Source organism: Sapajus apella, unplaced genomic scaffold, assembly GCF_009761245.1.
Source record: "Sapajus apella isolate SASKATOON/1434 unplaced genomic scaffold, GSC_monkey_1.0 scaffold53, whole genome shotgun sequence".
Classification (NCBI taxonomy): Eukaryota; Metazoa; Chordata; class Mammalia; order Primates; family Cebidae; genus Sapajus; species Sapajus apella.
Window position 1 is genome coordinate 5,200,458 of NW_022436993.1, and position 19,176 is coordinate 5,219,633.

At 40.8% G+C, this 19,176-nt stretch overlaps 1 protein-coding gene across 2 annotated transcripts in view; it reads left to right on the forward strand.

Annotated features, from left to right (window-relative positions):
- CUNH10orf67 (chromosome unknown C10orf67 homolog) overlaps positions 1-19,176 on the forward strand; it is a 118,559-nt gene that overhangs the window by 14,007 nt on the left and 85,376 nt on the right. For both annotated transcript variants that reach the window (XM_032243877.1, XM_032243876.1), the window contains exons 2-3: positions 4,820-4,963; positions 6,827-6,901. In XM_032243877.1, the coding sequence (XP_032099768.1) occupies positions 4,820-4,963; positions 6,827-6,901 (219 nt within the window). The remainder of the gene's footprint in view (positions 1-4,819; positions 4,964-6,826; positions 6,902-19,176) is intronic.

The window sequence follows — 19,176 nt, forward strand, 5'->3', positions numbered from 1 at the left end:
TACATACATATATATGTGTGTATATATATGTATATATACACACATATGTGTATGTATATATATGTGTGTATATATACATATCGCCTACAAATTGTATATAGTTTTAAAAAATCCAATCTAATAATCTCTTTTAATAGGTATTTTATTCTATTAATATTGTGACTACTGATAAATTTGTATTTTCCTGACAACTTCTTTTAAAATTTTTCTTTATTTTTTTCTATATCTCTTTTTTCTCCTTCCCTTCTTTCCATTGTATTGATAACTTTTCTTTAGTTTCTTTTCTCTCCTCTACTAATAATTATTTTGTCTTTATTCTTTTAATGATTATCCTCAAATTTGAACATTCAACAGTTGACTAGAATTTGTAATTTCTACTAAACAAAACAAGAAATGTAGAACCTTTATCTCTAATCATGTCCTTCTGTCTTTTCTATGATTATTATCAAGTATTTCAGTTGTTTTCTCCTAATATTTTTGCAGTTAACAATTCATAATGTTTTATGCAATTAATGCTTTTTAAGATTTGCTCACATTTACCAGTTTCTTTGCTCATCATTCTTTCCTATATCTCAGTACTTCTTTCTGAGTTTAATTTTTATTATTTCTAAAGATCTTTTGATCCTTTGCTCAACAAGGATCATAGTGTACTTAGCAATAATATTGTACAACTTCATGTAAAATGCAATAACCTTGCAACTGTTTACCACCCTCCCTGTCTTTTATGCTATGAGTATCATATGTATTTATCTATTATACATACATAGTAAACTCAAAGTGTTTGCTTTAAATAGTGCTATAAATTTTAAGCTAATAAGAGGAAAAGCTGATATTTTATATGTATTGAGATGTTTACCATTTCCTTTGCTCTTTATTTTTTTCCGGAAGAGCTAGCTTTCCAGCCCATATTATTTCTCTTTAGCCCAAAACACTTTCTTTAGCTATTCTCATACTGTAGGTATTTGGCACTGAATTCTGTTTTCTTTATTTAAAATGTTTTTACATTGAATATAGAATTCCGAGTTGACAAGTTGTGTTTTTTTTCCCTCACTTTACAATTGCTCTGCAGGTGTTAATAGTGTCTAAGAAAATAACCATTATTAGTCATTCCGAATGTTATTCCCCTGTATGTAGCTGTTTCTTTTCTGTCTGCTTTCAACATTTTCTTTTAATCTTTGGTTTTCGACAGCTTGATTATTATGTACCTAGGTGTGGTTTTGATGTATTTATCCAGCTTGGATAAATAAATTAAGCATCTACAATCTGCATGTCTTACCAGATTTGGGAGACTTGGAGCTGCTAAATGTATCTTCAAATATTTGTTTTACCCCACTTTTTCTATCCTCTCCTTCTGCAATTCCAATTACTTGTATGTTAGACTTCTAATTATTAACTCACAAGTCCCTAACGTGTCTATTTTGTAAAATTTTAAAAATCTTTTTTCTTTCTACTTTTTGACACATCTTCAAGTTCACATAGTTTTTTCTGCTATCTTTGTTCTATTAAGTTCTTTCAGTGAAGTTTTAATTTCGGATATTGTATTTTTCAACTCTGGATTTTGTTTTCCTTATCAAAATTTTCTGTTTGTTGATACTTTCTTTTTTCATTTATCGCAGCATATTTTTCTCTATCATGCATAGTTATAATAACTGCTCCAAAATCTTCGTTTGGCAATTCTGACATTTTGGTAATATTGGAATTGGTTTTCATCATTATTTTCTTGAGACTGAATTACAATTTTCCTGTTTTTTGTATATCCAGTAATTTGGATTATATTGTAGACAGCGTGGGTGTTATGCCCTGATTTGATATATTCTCCTAAAGGCTGTTGAGATTTTTTTTTTTTTTAGCACACAATTAACATGTTTGGATTAGAATAAAAAATTATATCTTTTTTTTTAGCAGTCCAAATCTTGGTTTTGTTCTATTATTGTTAGCTGGGCTATTTGCAGTCTGCCCCATGTATGTATCTTTCAGGGATGAGCTAGAGATTTGTTCAGAGGTAGTTTTTGTTTTGTTTGCTTGTTTGTTTATGAGACAGGGTCTCCCTCTGTTGCCCAGGGTGGAGGGCAGTAGCACAATCATAGCTCACAGCAGCTCCAAACTCCTAGGCTCAAGTGATCCTTCAGCCTCAGCCTCCCAGGTAGCTGGGACTACAGGATACGCGTCACCATGCAGGGCTATTTTTTAAATTTTTTGTAGAGACAGGTCTCACTATATTGCTTAGGTTGGTCTTATCAAGTGATCCTTCCTCCTTGCCTTCCCAAAGTGCTGGGATTACACACATAAGCCACTGTGCCCCGCTTGTTCCAAGTTTTTAACAGTGATTTTAGAGTTCTCCCTTTTGATTTTTTTTTTTCTTTTCCAGGACCCCCACCCAAACACTGTCACTTAACTTCTCAAAGGTATTCTCACCTGTAAAATAAAACTCCTATATATTTTGAGGACACTAAAATGAAATTCTTCCCAGGATGCCAGTACACCAGGCATCAAGTTCCAAATTAACTGTGGGTTAGAAACCATTTGCAGATTTTGCAAGGGGAAAGTTTCACAGTAGATGAGTGACTCAGCTTTTGAATCAGATCAAGGACAATAAAGAAGGTCAGGAAGTGTAGAGAAAAAAACTGCTGAAGCGGCGTCTTTAGAGAGAACTATTGCCATGGTTCTTATGGGAGAGGGACAGCGCAAGCATTCCTCCTCAACTCAAAGCTAGGAAGACAGGCTTCAGTGGCACTTGAATGTATTTGCTGCTATTAGAAGACCCAACAGACTGGTGCTTGATTCATGCTTGAGGACACTAAATGGGGCTGTGATGAGAAGACAGAATGGCTTGTTTGGGATCAGTCTGCACTTCCAGAGTTATTGGGGTAAAGGTTGTATAATTGTTTACTGTAAACCATATGTGGCCCTGAGAGAGAGAAAAAAAACCAGTGTGGAGTCATTTTGGGTCCTGCCCAGTACAGTGATCTGGAAGAACGAAGGACCTCTCAACAGCAGGGAGAAGAAAGAGGTGAACTCCAGATTCATAGAACCCGAGGAAGGAGTAGCAAGTGACCACTCAGAGTAGAGAAGCATCTGCTTAGGTCAAGATATATCTACAGAGGAGAGGGTCCCGGCAGTCAGAATCTCTAGAGAAGCTACATCAGTGCCCAAGGGAAGAAGAGGAGTTAGTTCTCCTGCCCTGTAGCACCATAGGGAAGCCACCCAGCAGGTGGGAACATCCCACCAGGTAGGAACATCTTTGTTCTTCTATCCCTGCTGCCTTTTATACAAGCATATATATCTCCTGGTGGAGATACAGCCACTCGGGTGCTGGGGAGGAGGTGAGAAGAGAGAGCTCAAGGGAAAATCACAGTCTTTTTCATTACCCTCAGCTTGGAGTACAGGGAAAAGTCTTATGAATGAAGTTGGAAGCATTTTAACTGCATATATATATATATATATATATATATATATATATGTTTGTTTGTTTGTTTTTGAGATGGGAGTCTTGCTCTGTTGCCCAGGCTGGAGTGCAGTGGTACCATTTTGGCTCACTACAACCTCCACCTCCTCGGTTCAAGCTCCCAAGTGGCTGGGATTACAGGGGCACTGCCATGCCTGGCTAATTTTCTGTGTTTTTAGTGGAGATGGGGTTTCATCATATCGGCCAGGTTGGTCTCAAATTCCTGACTTCAGGTAATCTGCCTACTTTGGCCTCCCAAAGTGCTGGGATTACAGGCATGAGCCATCTTACCCAGTAGTTTTATTCTAAATGCTACTCTGAGGCTGTATTTGTAGTAATGGTGAGACTCTGTTCCCAAGAATAAATAGAAAAGTCATGGGATTTTCTAGTTTGCATTCTGAGCAGGGGAAGATTACCTAGAGAATACATTTATTTTTAGATCTCTGTTTTTCCTTCTTTTAATTTTTTGAAGAGACGGAGTCTCACTATATTGCCCAGGCTGGTTTCCAACTCCTGGGCTCAACTGATTCACCCACCTTACCCTCCCAAAGTGTTAAGGTTACAGATGGGAGCCCTAGTGAATACGTTTGAAATAGATGGAAGTAGATAAAAATACGTTGTGTTTTGAGTATTACAAATGGTTCTTAGTCAACATGCTAGTTATGTATTTAAATGCTTGTGCTAGTAGAGTCTCAGCAAATGATGATTCTCGCCTATCTTTTCTGATCTGAAGTCCACATCTTGAGAACTATACCTTTTGAGATATGACAGAAGGCCAACATTAGCACAGATATTTTCTTCTGTGTGAGAAGAAACTGCTAAGACACTCTTGTCTTTTACTCCATCAGTATTTCTTAGTTTGGCAAATTAATCGTCACTTTGAAAGCCTGGCCACCTAGGATGTAATTACTGGAATTCTGCAGTGCATACAATCATCGTAAACATCAGGACAGACCTCTGAACAGAAACCCAGCTTGTATGTCCAGAACCAGAGAATGCACTGGAATTTTTACACAGATATACTCTCTATAATAATGTATATTTTTCCATTTTTATTTTTTTAATTGTTTATATTTCTTTTTTTAACTTTTAGGTTCAGGGGTACATATGAAGATTTGTTACATACCTGAACTCACATCACAGGGGTTTGTTGTACAGATTATTTCATCACTCAGATGCTAACCCGAGTTCCCATTAGTTATTTTCCCTAATCCTCCCCGTCCTCTCACTCATCACCCTCAAGTAGGCGCCGGGTGTGTGTTCTTCCCGTCCGAAATGATGAGTTCTTTCGCTCCCACTTACTAAGTGACAACATGCTGCATTTGGTTTTTGTTCCTGCATTCGTTTGCTAAGGATACTGTTTTCCATTTTTAGATGATGAAATCCCTCCAGGTGGATTTTGGGTTCCTCAAACAATTGATTCAGTTAAAGTTTGAGGATCGACTAAGAGAGGAATCTTTGCGTCTCTTCAACATTCTACATGATAGGATCCTAGAAGTTGAAAAACATTATCAACAGGTAAATGTTCTCTTATTTCTTTTGTTTTATGATGGATTGATACTGTGCTTAGATGTGTATGCAGTGCAGTTTAGAATTTAGTAACTTATGAGGGCAGTTTAATTTGTATTAGTTGCATGTCGCGTGGTAAATAATACACAGAGCTTCACTATATGTCAGGGACTTGTGTAAGTACTTGGCATATGAACTCATTTAATTCTCACAGTTACCTTATGAAGTAGGCACAATTATTTTCCCTCTTCTACAGATGAGAAAACTGAGGCACAGAAAAGCCAATTAACTTGTTCAAGGTCACCAGTTAAAAAGCAGGAGAGGCCAAGCACATGTGCCTCTAATCCTACCACTTTGGGAAGCCACGGTGGGAGGCTGGCTTGAAGCTGGTAGTTCAAGACCAGCTTGGGCAACGTAGCGAGACCTTGTCTTTATAAAGAATAAAAACATGAGCCAGATATGGTGTTGCAGGCCTGTCATCCCCAGCTACCTAGGAGTCTGAGATAGGGAAATCACTTGAGCCCAGGAGTTCAAGGCTTCAGTGAGCTGTGATCACATCACTGCACTCTAGCCTGGGTGACAAGGTGAGATCTCCATCTCAGAAAAACAAAAAGCAAAACAAACAGACATTACTATTATTTCTGTGCCATAAAAACAAACAAAAAACCCATCTTTTGCTGAGCACACCATGCGAAGTACCATGCTAAGCCTTTAAAATATATTTACTCTTTAAATCTCTCAAAATGTTAAAATGGAAATCCTATTGTCAGTGATTTACAGATAAAGAAACAGCTTGCCAAGGTTAAGTAACTTACTTAAGGTCAGACAGACAGTAAAGGGCACAATGATATTTAAATTCAATCCTATTTAACTCTGAAGCCTATTTGAGGCTGGGAGGTGATGGCTCAGGCCTGTAATCCCAGTACTTTGGGAGGTTGAGGCAGGAGGATCGACTAAGCCCGGGAGTTCAAGATCAACCTGGGAAACACAGCAATACCCCATCTCTACAAAATATATTTAAAGATACATTTTTTTAGAAAAGGATAAAGCCTATTTATTGTTTATACTCCATGCTGAAATCAGAATTGATATCAGAATCACAGGCATTTTATTTTTATTTATTTTTTTTTTTGAGACGGACTTTCGCTCTTGTTACCCAGGCTGGAGGGCAATGGCACGATCTCGGCTCACCGCAACCTCCGCCTCCTGGGTTCAGGCAATTCTCCTGCCTCAGCCTCCTGAGTAGCTGGGATTACAGGCACACGCCACCATGCCCAGCGAATTTTTTGTATTTTTAGTAGAGACGGGGTTTCACCGTGTTGACCAGGATGGTCTCGATCTCTTGACCTCGTGATCCACCTGCCTCGGCCTCCCAAAGTGCTGGGATTACAGGCTTGAGCCACCGCGCCCGGCCTACAGGCATTTTTTTTTAACTGCACTGCCTTCTGTTAATCTAAACAGATGTAATCAAATTATTTGATTAATCAGAAAATAACTCTAGTTTATAGATTGGCACTATAGATTTCTTTTCATTAGCATATCCCATTCAAAACGTACAAGGACTAGAGGAAGATAGGCATCAAACAGATTTTACTACTTTTAAAAATATTCTAGGAAGGCACTAAAAGACTTGACTCACGCGTAAAATGAAATGAAGTGTTCAAATATGATCTCTCTATTGCTTTTGGTTGAGCATAAGTAAAAGTCAAATGTGTCATAATAGCTGCAGGGTGGGACAAATGATTATGAATTGAAGTTTTCAAGAGATTACGATGATTCAGATGATTTTTTTACTATGAGTCCCTCCCTGGTAGGTGTGGGTCATATTTGGAAACACGTTATGGTGCTTATCGCATTTATTTTTATTTGCAGAATGAGGATAAGATGAGAAAATCCTTCAATCAGCAGTTAGCTGACGCCATCGCTGTTATCAAAGGAATGTACCAGGTGAGTTTTTGGTTTTGGTGGTGTCGCTGTGGGCAAGGCTAGTTTCAGTTGTCGTGTGCAGAGTGGGGATCACCTTGGCTTCCCAGTCTTGTTTCCAGTTTTGAAGGCCTGTTTCCTCAATTCAGGTCACCTTAGAGGGATCAGGCCTAGGACTGTTTATGCTCACATTATAACGCTTTCCAGAAACTGGAAAATCCTAATCTGGTATTCAGGACACCTGGGCATGTACCAAAGTAATCCAAAGTTTATTTGGTGGGCATAGCTGAATAGATGAAGGTCAGATGATCCTAAGAGAGATTAAGAGAATCTGTAGTAAATTCCAGTGAACGGTCTCTGACCCTTGGTGGATTAACTTTTCTAAGGACAGGAACATTTCTGTCTTCCGAACACATACTTCATTCTCCTTCACAGTGGGAAAATTCCTACTTTTTGTTGCTTTTCTTAGACTCAGCAAAGATCTTGTGCTTCTTTTAGCATTTATAATCATATTCTCACCTTGCATTTCAATATACTTCCATAAATAAATTTTTTGCATACTTCTTTTTGGGCACTGTTTGCAAGCTTCTTTTCATAGCACACAACACATTTGTATTTAATTATGTAATTGCTTGCGAAGTGTCTGTGTTCCATGCCAGACTGTCAACCTTAAGATGTCCTGGGTGTTACTCTCTGCTGTGGCCCTGCCTTTAGCGCTGTGCCTGGTACATAATTAACAACCAGCTACTGATTGCTAAATGTATGAGTGGTCACCTGTACCTGTGGCAGACAGTGGTGCTGCCTGCTCAAATGTCATTTTCCTCACTGCTTTTTACTCACAGGGGCGCTTCCAACTATAGAAGCCAAAATGCTAGATTCTTCCTCTTCCACCTGCCTTTTCAGCTATCGCACAGGCATAGGCAAAGTCAGGTCCCTAGCCAATGAGACTAAAGGTGAGCTGGCTGTGAGATTTTGGGTGAGGTTGTTCTTCCTAAGTAAAAGGGACTCATGAAGGTATCACCTCACACCAGTCAGAATGATTACTATTAAAAAGTCAAAAAAAATAAATAAATAAATAACAGATGCTGGTGAGGTCGCAGAGTAAAGGGAACACTGGCTTATATGCTACTGATGGGAGTGTAAGTTAGTTCAGCCACTGTGGAAAGCAATCTGGAGATTTCTCAAAGAAGTTAAAACAGAGCTACCATTTGACCAAGCAATTCCTTTGCTGGGTATATATCCAAAGAAAGATAAATCATTCTACCATAAAGACACATGCATGTGTTTGTTCATTGCAGCACTGTTCACAATAGCAGAGACATGAAATCAACCTAGATGACCAGCAACGGTGGACTGGTTAAAAAAATGTGGTATATATACACCATGGAATATTATGCAGCCATAATAAAGAATAAAATCATGTCCTTTGCCGCAACATGGATTGAGCTGGAGGCCACTATCCTAAGCAAATTAATACAGGAACTGGAAACCAAACACTGCATGTTCTTACTTCTAAGTGGGAGCTAAACATTGAGTACACATGGACACAAAGAAGGGAACAAGAGACATGGGGCCTCCTTGAGGCTGGAGAGTGTGAGGAGAGTGAGGATCAAAAAACTACCTATCAAGTATTATGCTTATTACCTAGGTGACAAAATAATCTGTATACCAAACCCCTGTGACATGCAATTTACCCATGTCACAAACCTGCACATGTACCCTCTGAACCTAAAACAAAGTTGGAAAGGGGAAAAAAGGGTCTTATGGAAAACCCTTTCTTTTTCTTTGCTTGACATTTTATGTCTCCTTCTGATGCTTGGAATTGCTGTGGACATTGTGAAACCAAAGACTGAGATCTTCTGGATGTGCTGAGGTAGCAAGGTGGAAAGATGAGAAGCAGGTTATGCTACCTCCACAAAATGAATTGGGGAATGTTAGCTCCATTTTGTTTACTGGAAGCATTTGTATAATCTTGGAAGTATTTCTTCCTTAAATATTTAGAACTGCCAGGGGAGCAAGCTTGGGCCTGGAGGGACTGATTGATTGATAGCAGTCATTTCTTGTTCTTAATTATTATGAGTAACCCTGGACTTGCCCTGCCTCTGGCCTGTTATTTATGAGATAACAACCCCTGAGTGTCTAAGCCACTGTTAGCTGGCTTTTCAGTTACTTGGAGCTGAAGATATCCCAGGACCGATTGCTCTGCTGACAATCTCTGTGACTCTATGCCAAATTGTGTTTCCAAAGGTACATGTGACACTGTCTCCTACTTACCTGCTCTTGTGCAACGTCACCTCACTTCTCTCCCATTGAGAGGTGGAGTCTGATTTCCCTCCCTTGAATCAGGGCTGGCCTTAGTGACTTGCTGATAAGACTTCTAAGTCAAGGTCAAAAGGAGTCACAGATTGGAGTGAGAACTTATGGTGCTTTTTTCAGGCCCACCCATGGCCTCCCATTGACCAATCAGCATACACTTCCTTCCCTTTGAAGCTCATGAGAACCCTAGACTCAGCCAGACTCTGGTAGAGGTCGGAATGACCTGCCTGCAGAGAGGAGCTAGTCACTGTGCATCTCCTCTCAGCTGAGAGCTGAACAGGTATCAGGATGACCTGCCTGCAGAAAGGAGTTACCCACTTCAAGTCTTCTAAGAGCTGTACTGTTGTTCAATAAAGCACCTCTTTGCCTTACTCACTCTCCAGTTGTCTGCATACCTCATTCTTCCTGGATATGGGACAAGAACTCAGGATCCGCCAAATGGTAGGACTGAAACGCACCTCTTGCTCAACCATGTTGCAGTCAACAAGAAGAAGAGAAGAGCTGTAGCCCTTTGAGGAGCCCAGACCCTAGGAGCTTCCTGAGCCAAGGTTGTGGCACCCTCTTTGGGGCTCTGAGGTTCCTGGTGTCTCCAAGTTTCCAGGCGCCACTGTGTTCCCCAGTGCCAGCAGTGGAAGTCACCTGTGGTATACCTGGTCCAGGTGCAGCCTTGCAGGGAGCTGACACCCTTGCCGGTGCCTAGAGCTGCCCACCCCACTGCAGCTGGCACGCCTAGCTGTGTGTAGTAGCCAGGCCCCATGCTCACTCATGTACCCCTTGTTGCTCTGTGCCTGGCTTGCCCTTGGCACACATGGGATCCAAGCTGCTAGCATGAGCCAAGCACAGCCTTCCAGGCCAAACAGGTGGAACGAGCCCAGGAGGCCCGAGCAAAACTCAGGCAAAAGCGCCACTGACCACAGAGGTTTCTGGCTGGCAAAGCAACACCCCAAAGATCCCGTGATGGCATTGGTGGCACATGTTTGTAGTCCTAGCTACTGAGGAGGCTGAGGTAGGAGGACCCTTTGAACCCAGGAGTCTGGGGTTAGCAGTGAGGTATGATCATGCTACTGTACTCCAGCCTGAGGGGCGGCATGACCTTGTCTCTAAAATAAAAAAAAAAGATGTATTTAATCTGTCTTATCCAAAATTCTTGTTTACAATGAGAGAATAAGAATTTTGTGGTTTTTAAAAACATGCTTTGGGACAGGCATGGTGGCTCATGCATGTAATCCTAGCACTGTGGGAGGCAGAAGTGGGCGGATTGCTTGAGCCCAGGAGTTTGAGACCAGCCTGGGCAACATGGTGAGACCCGGCCTCAAAAAATGCAAAACGATTAGCTGGGCATGGTGGCCTGCACCTATGGTCCCAGCTACTCGGGAGGCTGATGTGGGAGTATTGCTTGAGCATGGAAAGTTAAGGCTGCAGTGAGCCATGATCACACCACTGCACTCCAGCCTGGGTGACAGAGTGAGACCCTGTCTCAAAATAAAAAAAAAAATAAAACAAAATTTAAAAACACATGCTTTCTGAAAGTTCTTTGTGTCTTCCACAATTTCTGGGACATTGATCTATTTCTAATGTCTATCAAATGTTCAAAAATAAAGCTGAATAATGAATATCACTCTTTGTCCATATGTCTTATATTTATAGGTATAGAAAGTCATGAAAGGATTAAATTCTTCATATTCATCAGTTTTTCATAAATACTTGTTGGTTAAATATGCTTAATTGTGGTTAGTTGACTTATGAAAAAATTCTTTATATGAAATTAAAGCCATTGTTGGAATCCTTGCCTTGGCTTGTTGGCAACACTTGGATCCATGACCTCAGACAGCCTTCCTAATCCTGGCCACCCAGTTTGCTAAGGCTTAGTCACAAGGAGGAACAGAGGAAAGTTGAAAATGTACCAAACTGCTGTATACACTTTGTAGCATGACAAATATAAATGACTCTCTGCTGCCCTCTGGAGACCAGTTAAGGGCACAAGTACCTGCACTTTTTTTTTTTTTTTTTTCTGCTGTGAACAAGTTTCTAAATCTATTTAACTTTTACTTCTAGTCAATCGAATACAGCAAAGGTGAAGAGTTATATGTGATTATGTTACATAAAAGGGTAGCATCTGTCTTGCTAGAGTCTTTTTCTCTGTTGGCTTGGAGGGAGTGAGAGGCTATGTTGGGGAAACTCATGAGGCAAAGAACTGAGTGTAGCCACAACTGATAGCAAGAAACTGAAGCCTCCAGTCCTATAGCTGCAAAAAGTGGATTCTTCTACAACCTGAGTGAGCTTGGAAGCAGACCCTTCCACGGTTGTGCTTTGGATGAGATCACAGCCCTGAATGCCACTTTAAAAATTGCAGCCTTGGGAGACCCTAAACAGAGAACCTACCTGAATTCCTGACCAACAGAAACTGTGAGATAAGTGTGTGTGTGTGTGTGTGTGTGTGTGTGTGTGTGTGTGTGTGTATGTGTGTGAATTTAATTTTCTTTTCTCTTTTATTAGAGACAGGGTCTCACTATGTTGCCCAGGCTGTTCTCAAACTCCTGACCTCAAGTGATTCTCCACCTCAGCCTCCCAAGGTGCTGGGATTATAGGTGTGAGCCACTATGCCTGGCCAAGCATGTGTGTTTTAAGCCACTACATTTGGGGCAAAACCTTTATGCAACAATAGAAAACAAATTCATCCTTCATATTTAGTGAGCCATTGAATCCTACCAGTTTTTTGTTGTTGTTGTTGTTTGGGTGTTTATTGTTCAAAACAGGGTCTTGCTCTGTCAACCAGGCTGGAGTGCAGTGGCACCATCTCTGCTGACTGCAACCTCTGCCTCCCAGGCTCAAGCAACCGTCCCACCTCAGCCTCCCAAAGCACCAAGATAACAGGCATGCGCCACCAGACCTGGCCATCCTGCCAGTTTTTTACCTCCTAAATCCATGTCTTGTCATCTTGCCTCTGAACTAATTTAGGTAGTCAGCATTGCTCACCTGACCTGTGACTGGAGCCTTCTTATTCCTTTTGGTCTTTATTAAGTCCATTGTCTGCCCAGTCATCTGCGGGGTCTTTCAAAACGCAAGTTTGACCACATCCTGCCCTGTGTAAATCCTTCAGTGTTTTCTCTATGCCTTTAGGATGGTTAAGTGCCTTAGCATGGCTCAAAATGTCCTTACATCTCCTCATTTTGATCTGTTTTCACTTCTTAGCTAAAACTTCACCCTCCCGCCATGCTGAGCCATCATCTGCTTCCCTAAGCTCACCTCAAGTTATTAACCACTCCCTGGAATTTTCACATAATGTCCCCCCCCACCTTACTTTTTCTCTGCTGAGTAATAGATGTAGTGAACGTATCACATTTACCCAGTACATATTGATCTGTCCACTAGATCCTTCCTGAAGAGCAGGGAATGAATCTTACTCATCTTTGTATTATTCTCCTAGCAGAACGCATGGCACATAATAGGCTTTTTGACAAATTTTGTTGAATAAAGCATTGAATATAATCAAGAAGAGTGTCGGGATAACTTGACCTACACCATGGTTCTGGAAATAGATCATGAATTCCTAGCGGAAATTTCCTAGAATGAAGGCAGTCCATATTGTTGAGGTCTTTAACTGTTCTTTCACTCACGTGTTGATTCATTTCATCCATCTATTGACTGATTTTGCAGCAGAGACAGAGGCAGTCCTTATGCTCATTGTGTATAATCTAGTGGTCAGGAGAGATAATAAACTCAGCAATTAGAGTCCACATTAGAGGTCTATACTCAATGGGTGCATAACCCTGGCAATGTGAAGGAATAGTTAAGGAAGACTTTTAGGAAAAGGTGATTCTTATGCTGAGCCTTGAAGGACAATGAATATTTGGGGAAGATGGAATGACAACAGGGAAAGAAAAGAGAGGGTGAAGGAGAGGTGATAAAAGAGATTTTGAGGAATTGGTTCATGCAATTATGGGGGCTGGCAACTGAAATTTGCAAGGCAGGCCAGTAGGCTGGAGACCCAGGAAAGACTTGATATTACAGCTTGAGTCCGAAGGCAGTCCCCTAGCAGAATTTCCTCCTCTTCCTCAGAGAATCTGTCTTCCTCAGAAGGCCTCTATTGGACGAGCTCCATCCACTTGATGGAAGTATGAAGGGTAATTTGCTTTATCGATTTAAATATTAATCTAATCTAAAAAATACCAGAAACATCTGACATTTGAAAAATATCTGAGTACCATGGCCTAGCCAAGTTGATGCATAAAATTCATCATCACAGATATAGATATGTGACTGTATAGATGTATGTGAATGTGCATCTGTGTGTACATACATTTATGTATATCCTAGTTCTGTCTTTGGAGAGCGCCTAGAGGAAATGACACTCCTATAGCAATGAGCACACCTAGCATTCAGCTTTTAGATTTAAATGATATTCTACACTAAAAGAAACCAGGGCTTTTTGGAGGAGTAGCCAACTACTAAAAAATGCTAAAAAATGATGAAGGCATGTCAGAACACAGGGGTCAGCTGGTAGGGGCTTCCTTCATTCCACCTGGCCAATTTGGGAGAATTCATGCATCAAAATAAATAATGATAATTATGAATTGTAACCATTTGAGTAAAATAGGAATCCATGAGTTCACTGTTATAAACAAATAACTGAATAACACATTTATTTATTTCAGGAAAAGATTTATCTTACAGACGTACTAAAATATCTCCCTATGAATGCATATTAATACTTTAACTGAGAGTAAATACATATTAATTAAGGAGTATAACATGTATTAACTAGTAAGTTTAATACTTATTAATTAATTTTATAGTGACGAAAGTTGATACTGACACCATCTTAACTAAATGATAATATCTCCAGTAACAAGACAAATCAAATGAGTGACCTCTGATCATAATATTGATATATAATTTCTATATCCAACATCTAATTAGTACAGGACACTATTCTAAGAACTTTGCGAGTATTAACTCATTTATAATTGTCATTCACATTTGATAGACATAGAAACCAAAATACAGAGAGGTGAAGTGGCTTGCCCAAAGTCACAAAGCCATTAAATGGCAGAGGGTAGCATTCAAACCCAGGCATTCTGACCTCAGAGTCCATGCTCTTGGGTTGTCCTTTGAAGTAAGCAATTGACTTCCCATCCAATATTGTCATAGTCAAATCTAAATGTTGACAGAGTAATTATTCCCTAGTTGCCTACTAACAGCTGGACCTCCATGAGAATGATGGCACCAAATATAGAAATTTTATTTTAGAAAGTTAATGAGACAATTGGAATTCCAAAAACATTTTTCTTGAACAGCAGGCAGTAACAATTTTGAAGTTGTTACTGAACCCAATCTGGAATCTCAAACTTCTGTGTTTGATAAGTAAATTGTGCAGCTTCATTGAACCTTGTCATACTCAGGCCCTCAAGCCCAGATGCCTGTTGTCCCTGTCAACTTGACCATTGTCAGAAAGAACTTCAATGAAGGACAGGCAGTCACATGATTAGGTTGGGATTGAACTAAAGGGTAATACATTTTTTAGTAAACCACCCTAAGATGGGATGTTAAAATGGGACTCTTGGGTTTCAGTTTCATCCAAAATCCCAAAAGTAGAGAATAAAACACTGTTAAAAAGTGAGATGTGGCTGGGCATGGTGGTTCATGCCTGTAATTCCACAGCTTTGGGAAGCTGAGACAGCAGGATGGCTTCAGCCCAGGAGTTAGAAGCTGCAGTGAGCTATGATCATGCCACTGCACTCCAGCCTGGGCAGGATGTTCTTTGCAGGACATTCCAGGCCTTGGTGGAGCTGCGTAACTGGCCAGTACTAGCCCATCATCCATCACCAGGAAATATGAGATATCTTGAATTTGGAAATGGACAAGGCTGGTCAAGAGGTCCACTTTGGGGAAGGCAGGCAGCATGGAGTGCTGACCTGCAAATGGGAGAAAGAAAGGGAGTATTTCTCCTTCGAGCCAAGCAAGGGTGGAGTCTTGGACCACTTAGAGAGCTTGATGAGCGTCCCTGGGTCTGAGGAACATGAGGACTGGTATGGGACTTGCCAGGAAAATTCTACAGAAGAGCGAGAGAGCTGATGGAGCAGACCCCTGCTGACAAGGACCATCTGAGAGGTGACAGGATGCCATCAGAAGGGCAGGTCCTGGGACAGAAGCCAGGGAGGCACTGCTACTGTGGAGGATACTGCAGGAAGCCAGGCCAGCACGGACCCTCCTGGGAACCAAGGGCAGCAGGTTACTGTCAACTGACACTTGTTTCTGTCCCTTTAATGTTTCTCCCTCTCCTCTGCTCCAGACCATTGGAGACTCTCAAATTGGAGAAATAAAAGGAAGAGAGCCTCAACCCTTCTCCTCCACTGCAGACTGCCACATCTAAGGTGGGCCAGAGTGGTGGGAGGACAGAAGCATTAATGGGTAAGAGGTGGCTAGACTAGAATTTTTGGTTTGGGTTTTGGTTTTTGCTTTCTTCTCATTTTCCTTCTTTTATTTTGTTGTCATCGTCTAAGATTAAAGTTGTTGCTACTAAGTTAACAAAATAAAGCCATGGTATCTTCCTGAAAGTTCTAAAAGGTGAGAACCATGAGACTAGTGACCAGATTTGCAGGGGCAGTGAAGAAAAATCACACTGCTTTCTGCTTATCTCCCAGAGCCCAAATCATTCCATAAACACTAGTGAGACATCAGAAACGTTGCAGGAATGAAGAAAAATGAATCCATTATATTTGGACCTTACGACTATTTTATGAAAAGTCAAAAGTAAGACTTTTTTGTTCTTTGAAAGAATTGTGGCCCTCCCTGCCCTGAGTGTCCAGAGTGGCTGAGCTCATCTAGAAGGCAGGCTGGCCCAAGCACCTCTCAGCATGGTACCTGGGTGAGATTTTAAATGAGTTTCCCAGGGTGCTTCTCTGTCTTGCTCTGGCAAAGATGACTTGGCCATTCAGAGCTTCATTCCTAAACAGCCTGCACACTTTCTCATTATTTTTTAGTGCATTGTTCTCTGTGTTGTCATACAATCTTCGTTTTTTTGGCATTTTTAAAACTTGTGTTTTAGATTCAGAGGGTATACATGCGTGTTTGTTATATGGATATATAGCGTAATGGTGAGGATTGGACTTCTAGTATACCCGCTCCCCAAATATTGAACGTATTCAATAGGTAATATTTCAGCCCTAGTCTCCCTGCCACCCTTTTCCCTTTTGGATCCCCCAGTGTGTATTATTTTCATCCATATATTCATGTGTAACCGTTGTTTAGCTCCCACTTAGAAGTGAGAACATGCAGTATTTAGTTTTCTGTTCCTGCATTAATTCGCTCAGGATAATAGCCTCCAGCTCCATCTATGTTACTGCAAAGGACATGATTTCATTCTTTTTAATCGCTGCATAAAATTCTGTGGTGTATGTATTAATATATTACATTTTATTTAAACAATCAACCATTGATGGACAGTTAGGTTGGTTCATGACTTTGCCATTGTGAATGGTGCTTCAATAAGCATACAAGTGCAGGTTTCTTTTTTAAGAGTAAAATAAACCCAACATATCTAGAACATAAAAGTGAGTTAGAAAATATGCAAATAATAAAGTGACCCCTAGAAGAGTATTTACAAGATAGAGAAAGGACACAGAGGTGGAAGGTGAGTGGGTGGGAGAGGGGATGCTAAGGCTGCCAGAGCAGGTGGCATCTGGATTTGAATGACAAACAGCCACAACAGGACTAAATGTTAGGATATAATACTTACTGGGGGCTATGTTGTAGGCACTGTCCAAAATTGTTTACATGTATTAACTTACTTAATTCTCACAATTCAGGTACTTTTATTCATAGTCCCATTTTACAGATGATAACAATGAGACACTTGGGATTTAAGAAACTTGTTCAAGGTGCCAAGCCGACAGAACTGGTCTGCAGACTCAGGCTATCCCAGTCTAACACCATTCTGCTAGAATGACAAGCAAGAGCTTGTTGGGTGGGTTAAGGGAGTACTCCAAGTGCAGAGGCACAGAGACTGTGGCTATGTGGTGTTTCTGAGAAGTTGCATGCTGAGTGTATCAGTAGTGATAAAATGCCCAGTTTGGGTGAAGGAAGAGGAGAGAAGACTGGCATGAGTTGTTGGCCAGGTAAGCTGGCAGCAGATTATGAAGGCTGCCATTTTGTATACCATACTAAGGGGTGTTAGCCTGTAGGAGGAGATAGGGAGAGTGGTATTTTAGAAAGGTCATTTGGCTACTGGATGAAGATTGGAGGGAGGTGACAAAACAAGAGCCGGGGAGGCTAGTTAAGAAGCTTTTACAATATCCAGGTGAACAAGGCAAGGACTAAGATTGTGGTGGAACAGGAAAAAAGGTGATGGAGTTTGGTAGAGATTTAGGGGTAGGTTGGACAAATCTGGTTAGTTGACGAAGGAGAAGAAGGGGCTTAAAATGGGTTTTCAGCTTACACTGCTGTTAATTAGGGGACACAGAAAGGTTGACAGTGAAGATGTTGAACTCTGTTTGGAAGATGTCCAACTCTGTTGGATATATGATGTCTAGTAACACTTAAGGGCACTGGTAGAATAAATGTGTGTTGACCTTAGCAGAGTGTTTGCTGTAGACATACATAAGAATGGTTGTAAAGACCAGATCTACATAATCAGTACTCTTATTTAAAATCACAAAATTTAAGGTCAGAAGCGGTGGTCCTGTAGTCTTAGGACTTTGGGAGGCTGAGGCAGGCTGATCCCTTGAGCTCAGGAGTTCGAGACCACCCTGGGCAACATGGCAAAACCCCGTCTCTACAAAAAATACACAAATTAGCTGGATGTGGTGTTATGTGCCTGTAGTCCCAGATACTTGGGAGGCAGAGGTGGAGGCAGAAGTGGGAGGATTGCTTGAGCCCAGGAAGCAGCAGTTGCAATGAGCCGATTACAGCCCTGAACTCCAGCCTGTGTGATAGAGTGAGTGAGACCTTATCTCTCTCTTTCTTTCGGTCTCTTCTGTCATACACACACACACAAACACACACACACAATAAACCTAAATAAAATAAAATCACAAAATTTTAAAAGCTAATATTGTCTTATGAGTATTCTCTTTTCACTCTTTAATTTGACTGTATATTCATATATGATTTTTTTATTCTTTGTAGACCATGCCAGTGCTATTCATAGCCACCTTCATACATTATTCTTCTTAGTCTACTGGTATTCATCATATTAGGGCAATGTTAGTTTACAAATCTAACTCTTTTGAAATATAACATTAAATATATTAGCAGACATTACTAAGTTTTGCTATATTTCCTGTATGTTGCATGTACCCAAATATATTAGTCGCAAACACACAAAAAAAATCAAATAGTTTCTTTATAATTTCAAAAAGTCCAAACTAAACTGTAAGCTTTGCATATCAGTGTTGAAAATGAGATTTTTAAATGCTAGAAGTAAGATGTCTGATTCTTCACTGTCTGTATAGCCTTGTGTTGACGTTTTTGCATTTGGATGAGCAAACACCTCCTCCAGTCATTATGGACTGGTTTTGGTAGGTAAAGAATTTTTGGGGGGGTCTCTGAGCTGCTAGGATTGCCTCCAGGATTGCAGTTGAGTAGGGATGCAGCCAAGTTAGGTGGCTGCTGCTGGGTCTACAGTGGGGAACACGTTAGTGGGCTATTACTAAGGACTTGAGCAGGCTTGGATCCTGTCTGGCCCCTGGAAAGAACAAACTGCTTCCAGGACCTTGGTCTGTAGAGTTGGTGCTGGGTAAAGAATATGCTTCAGGCTTCACATTTGGGTTGGCAGATGGTGGGCCTGTTACCAGGTACACAGATGAGTGTATATTCCTTCAGGTCCCTTGGAGTGTTCCTGCTGGGCTACTGAGTTGGTCCCTGGGCAAGGAGAATTGGCCATGGACCGTGGCTGACAGGGGCTTGAATGGAATTACAGGGCTGCTTCATGGCTTACACTGAGACTGGGATCTGCAGACATGCCTCCAAAGACACAGACAGGC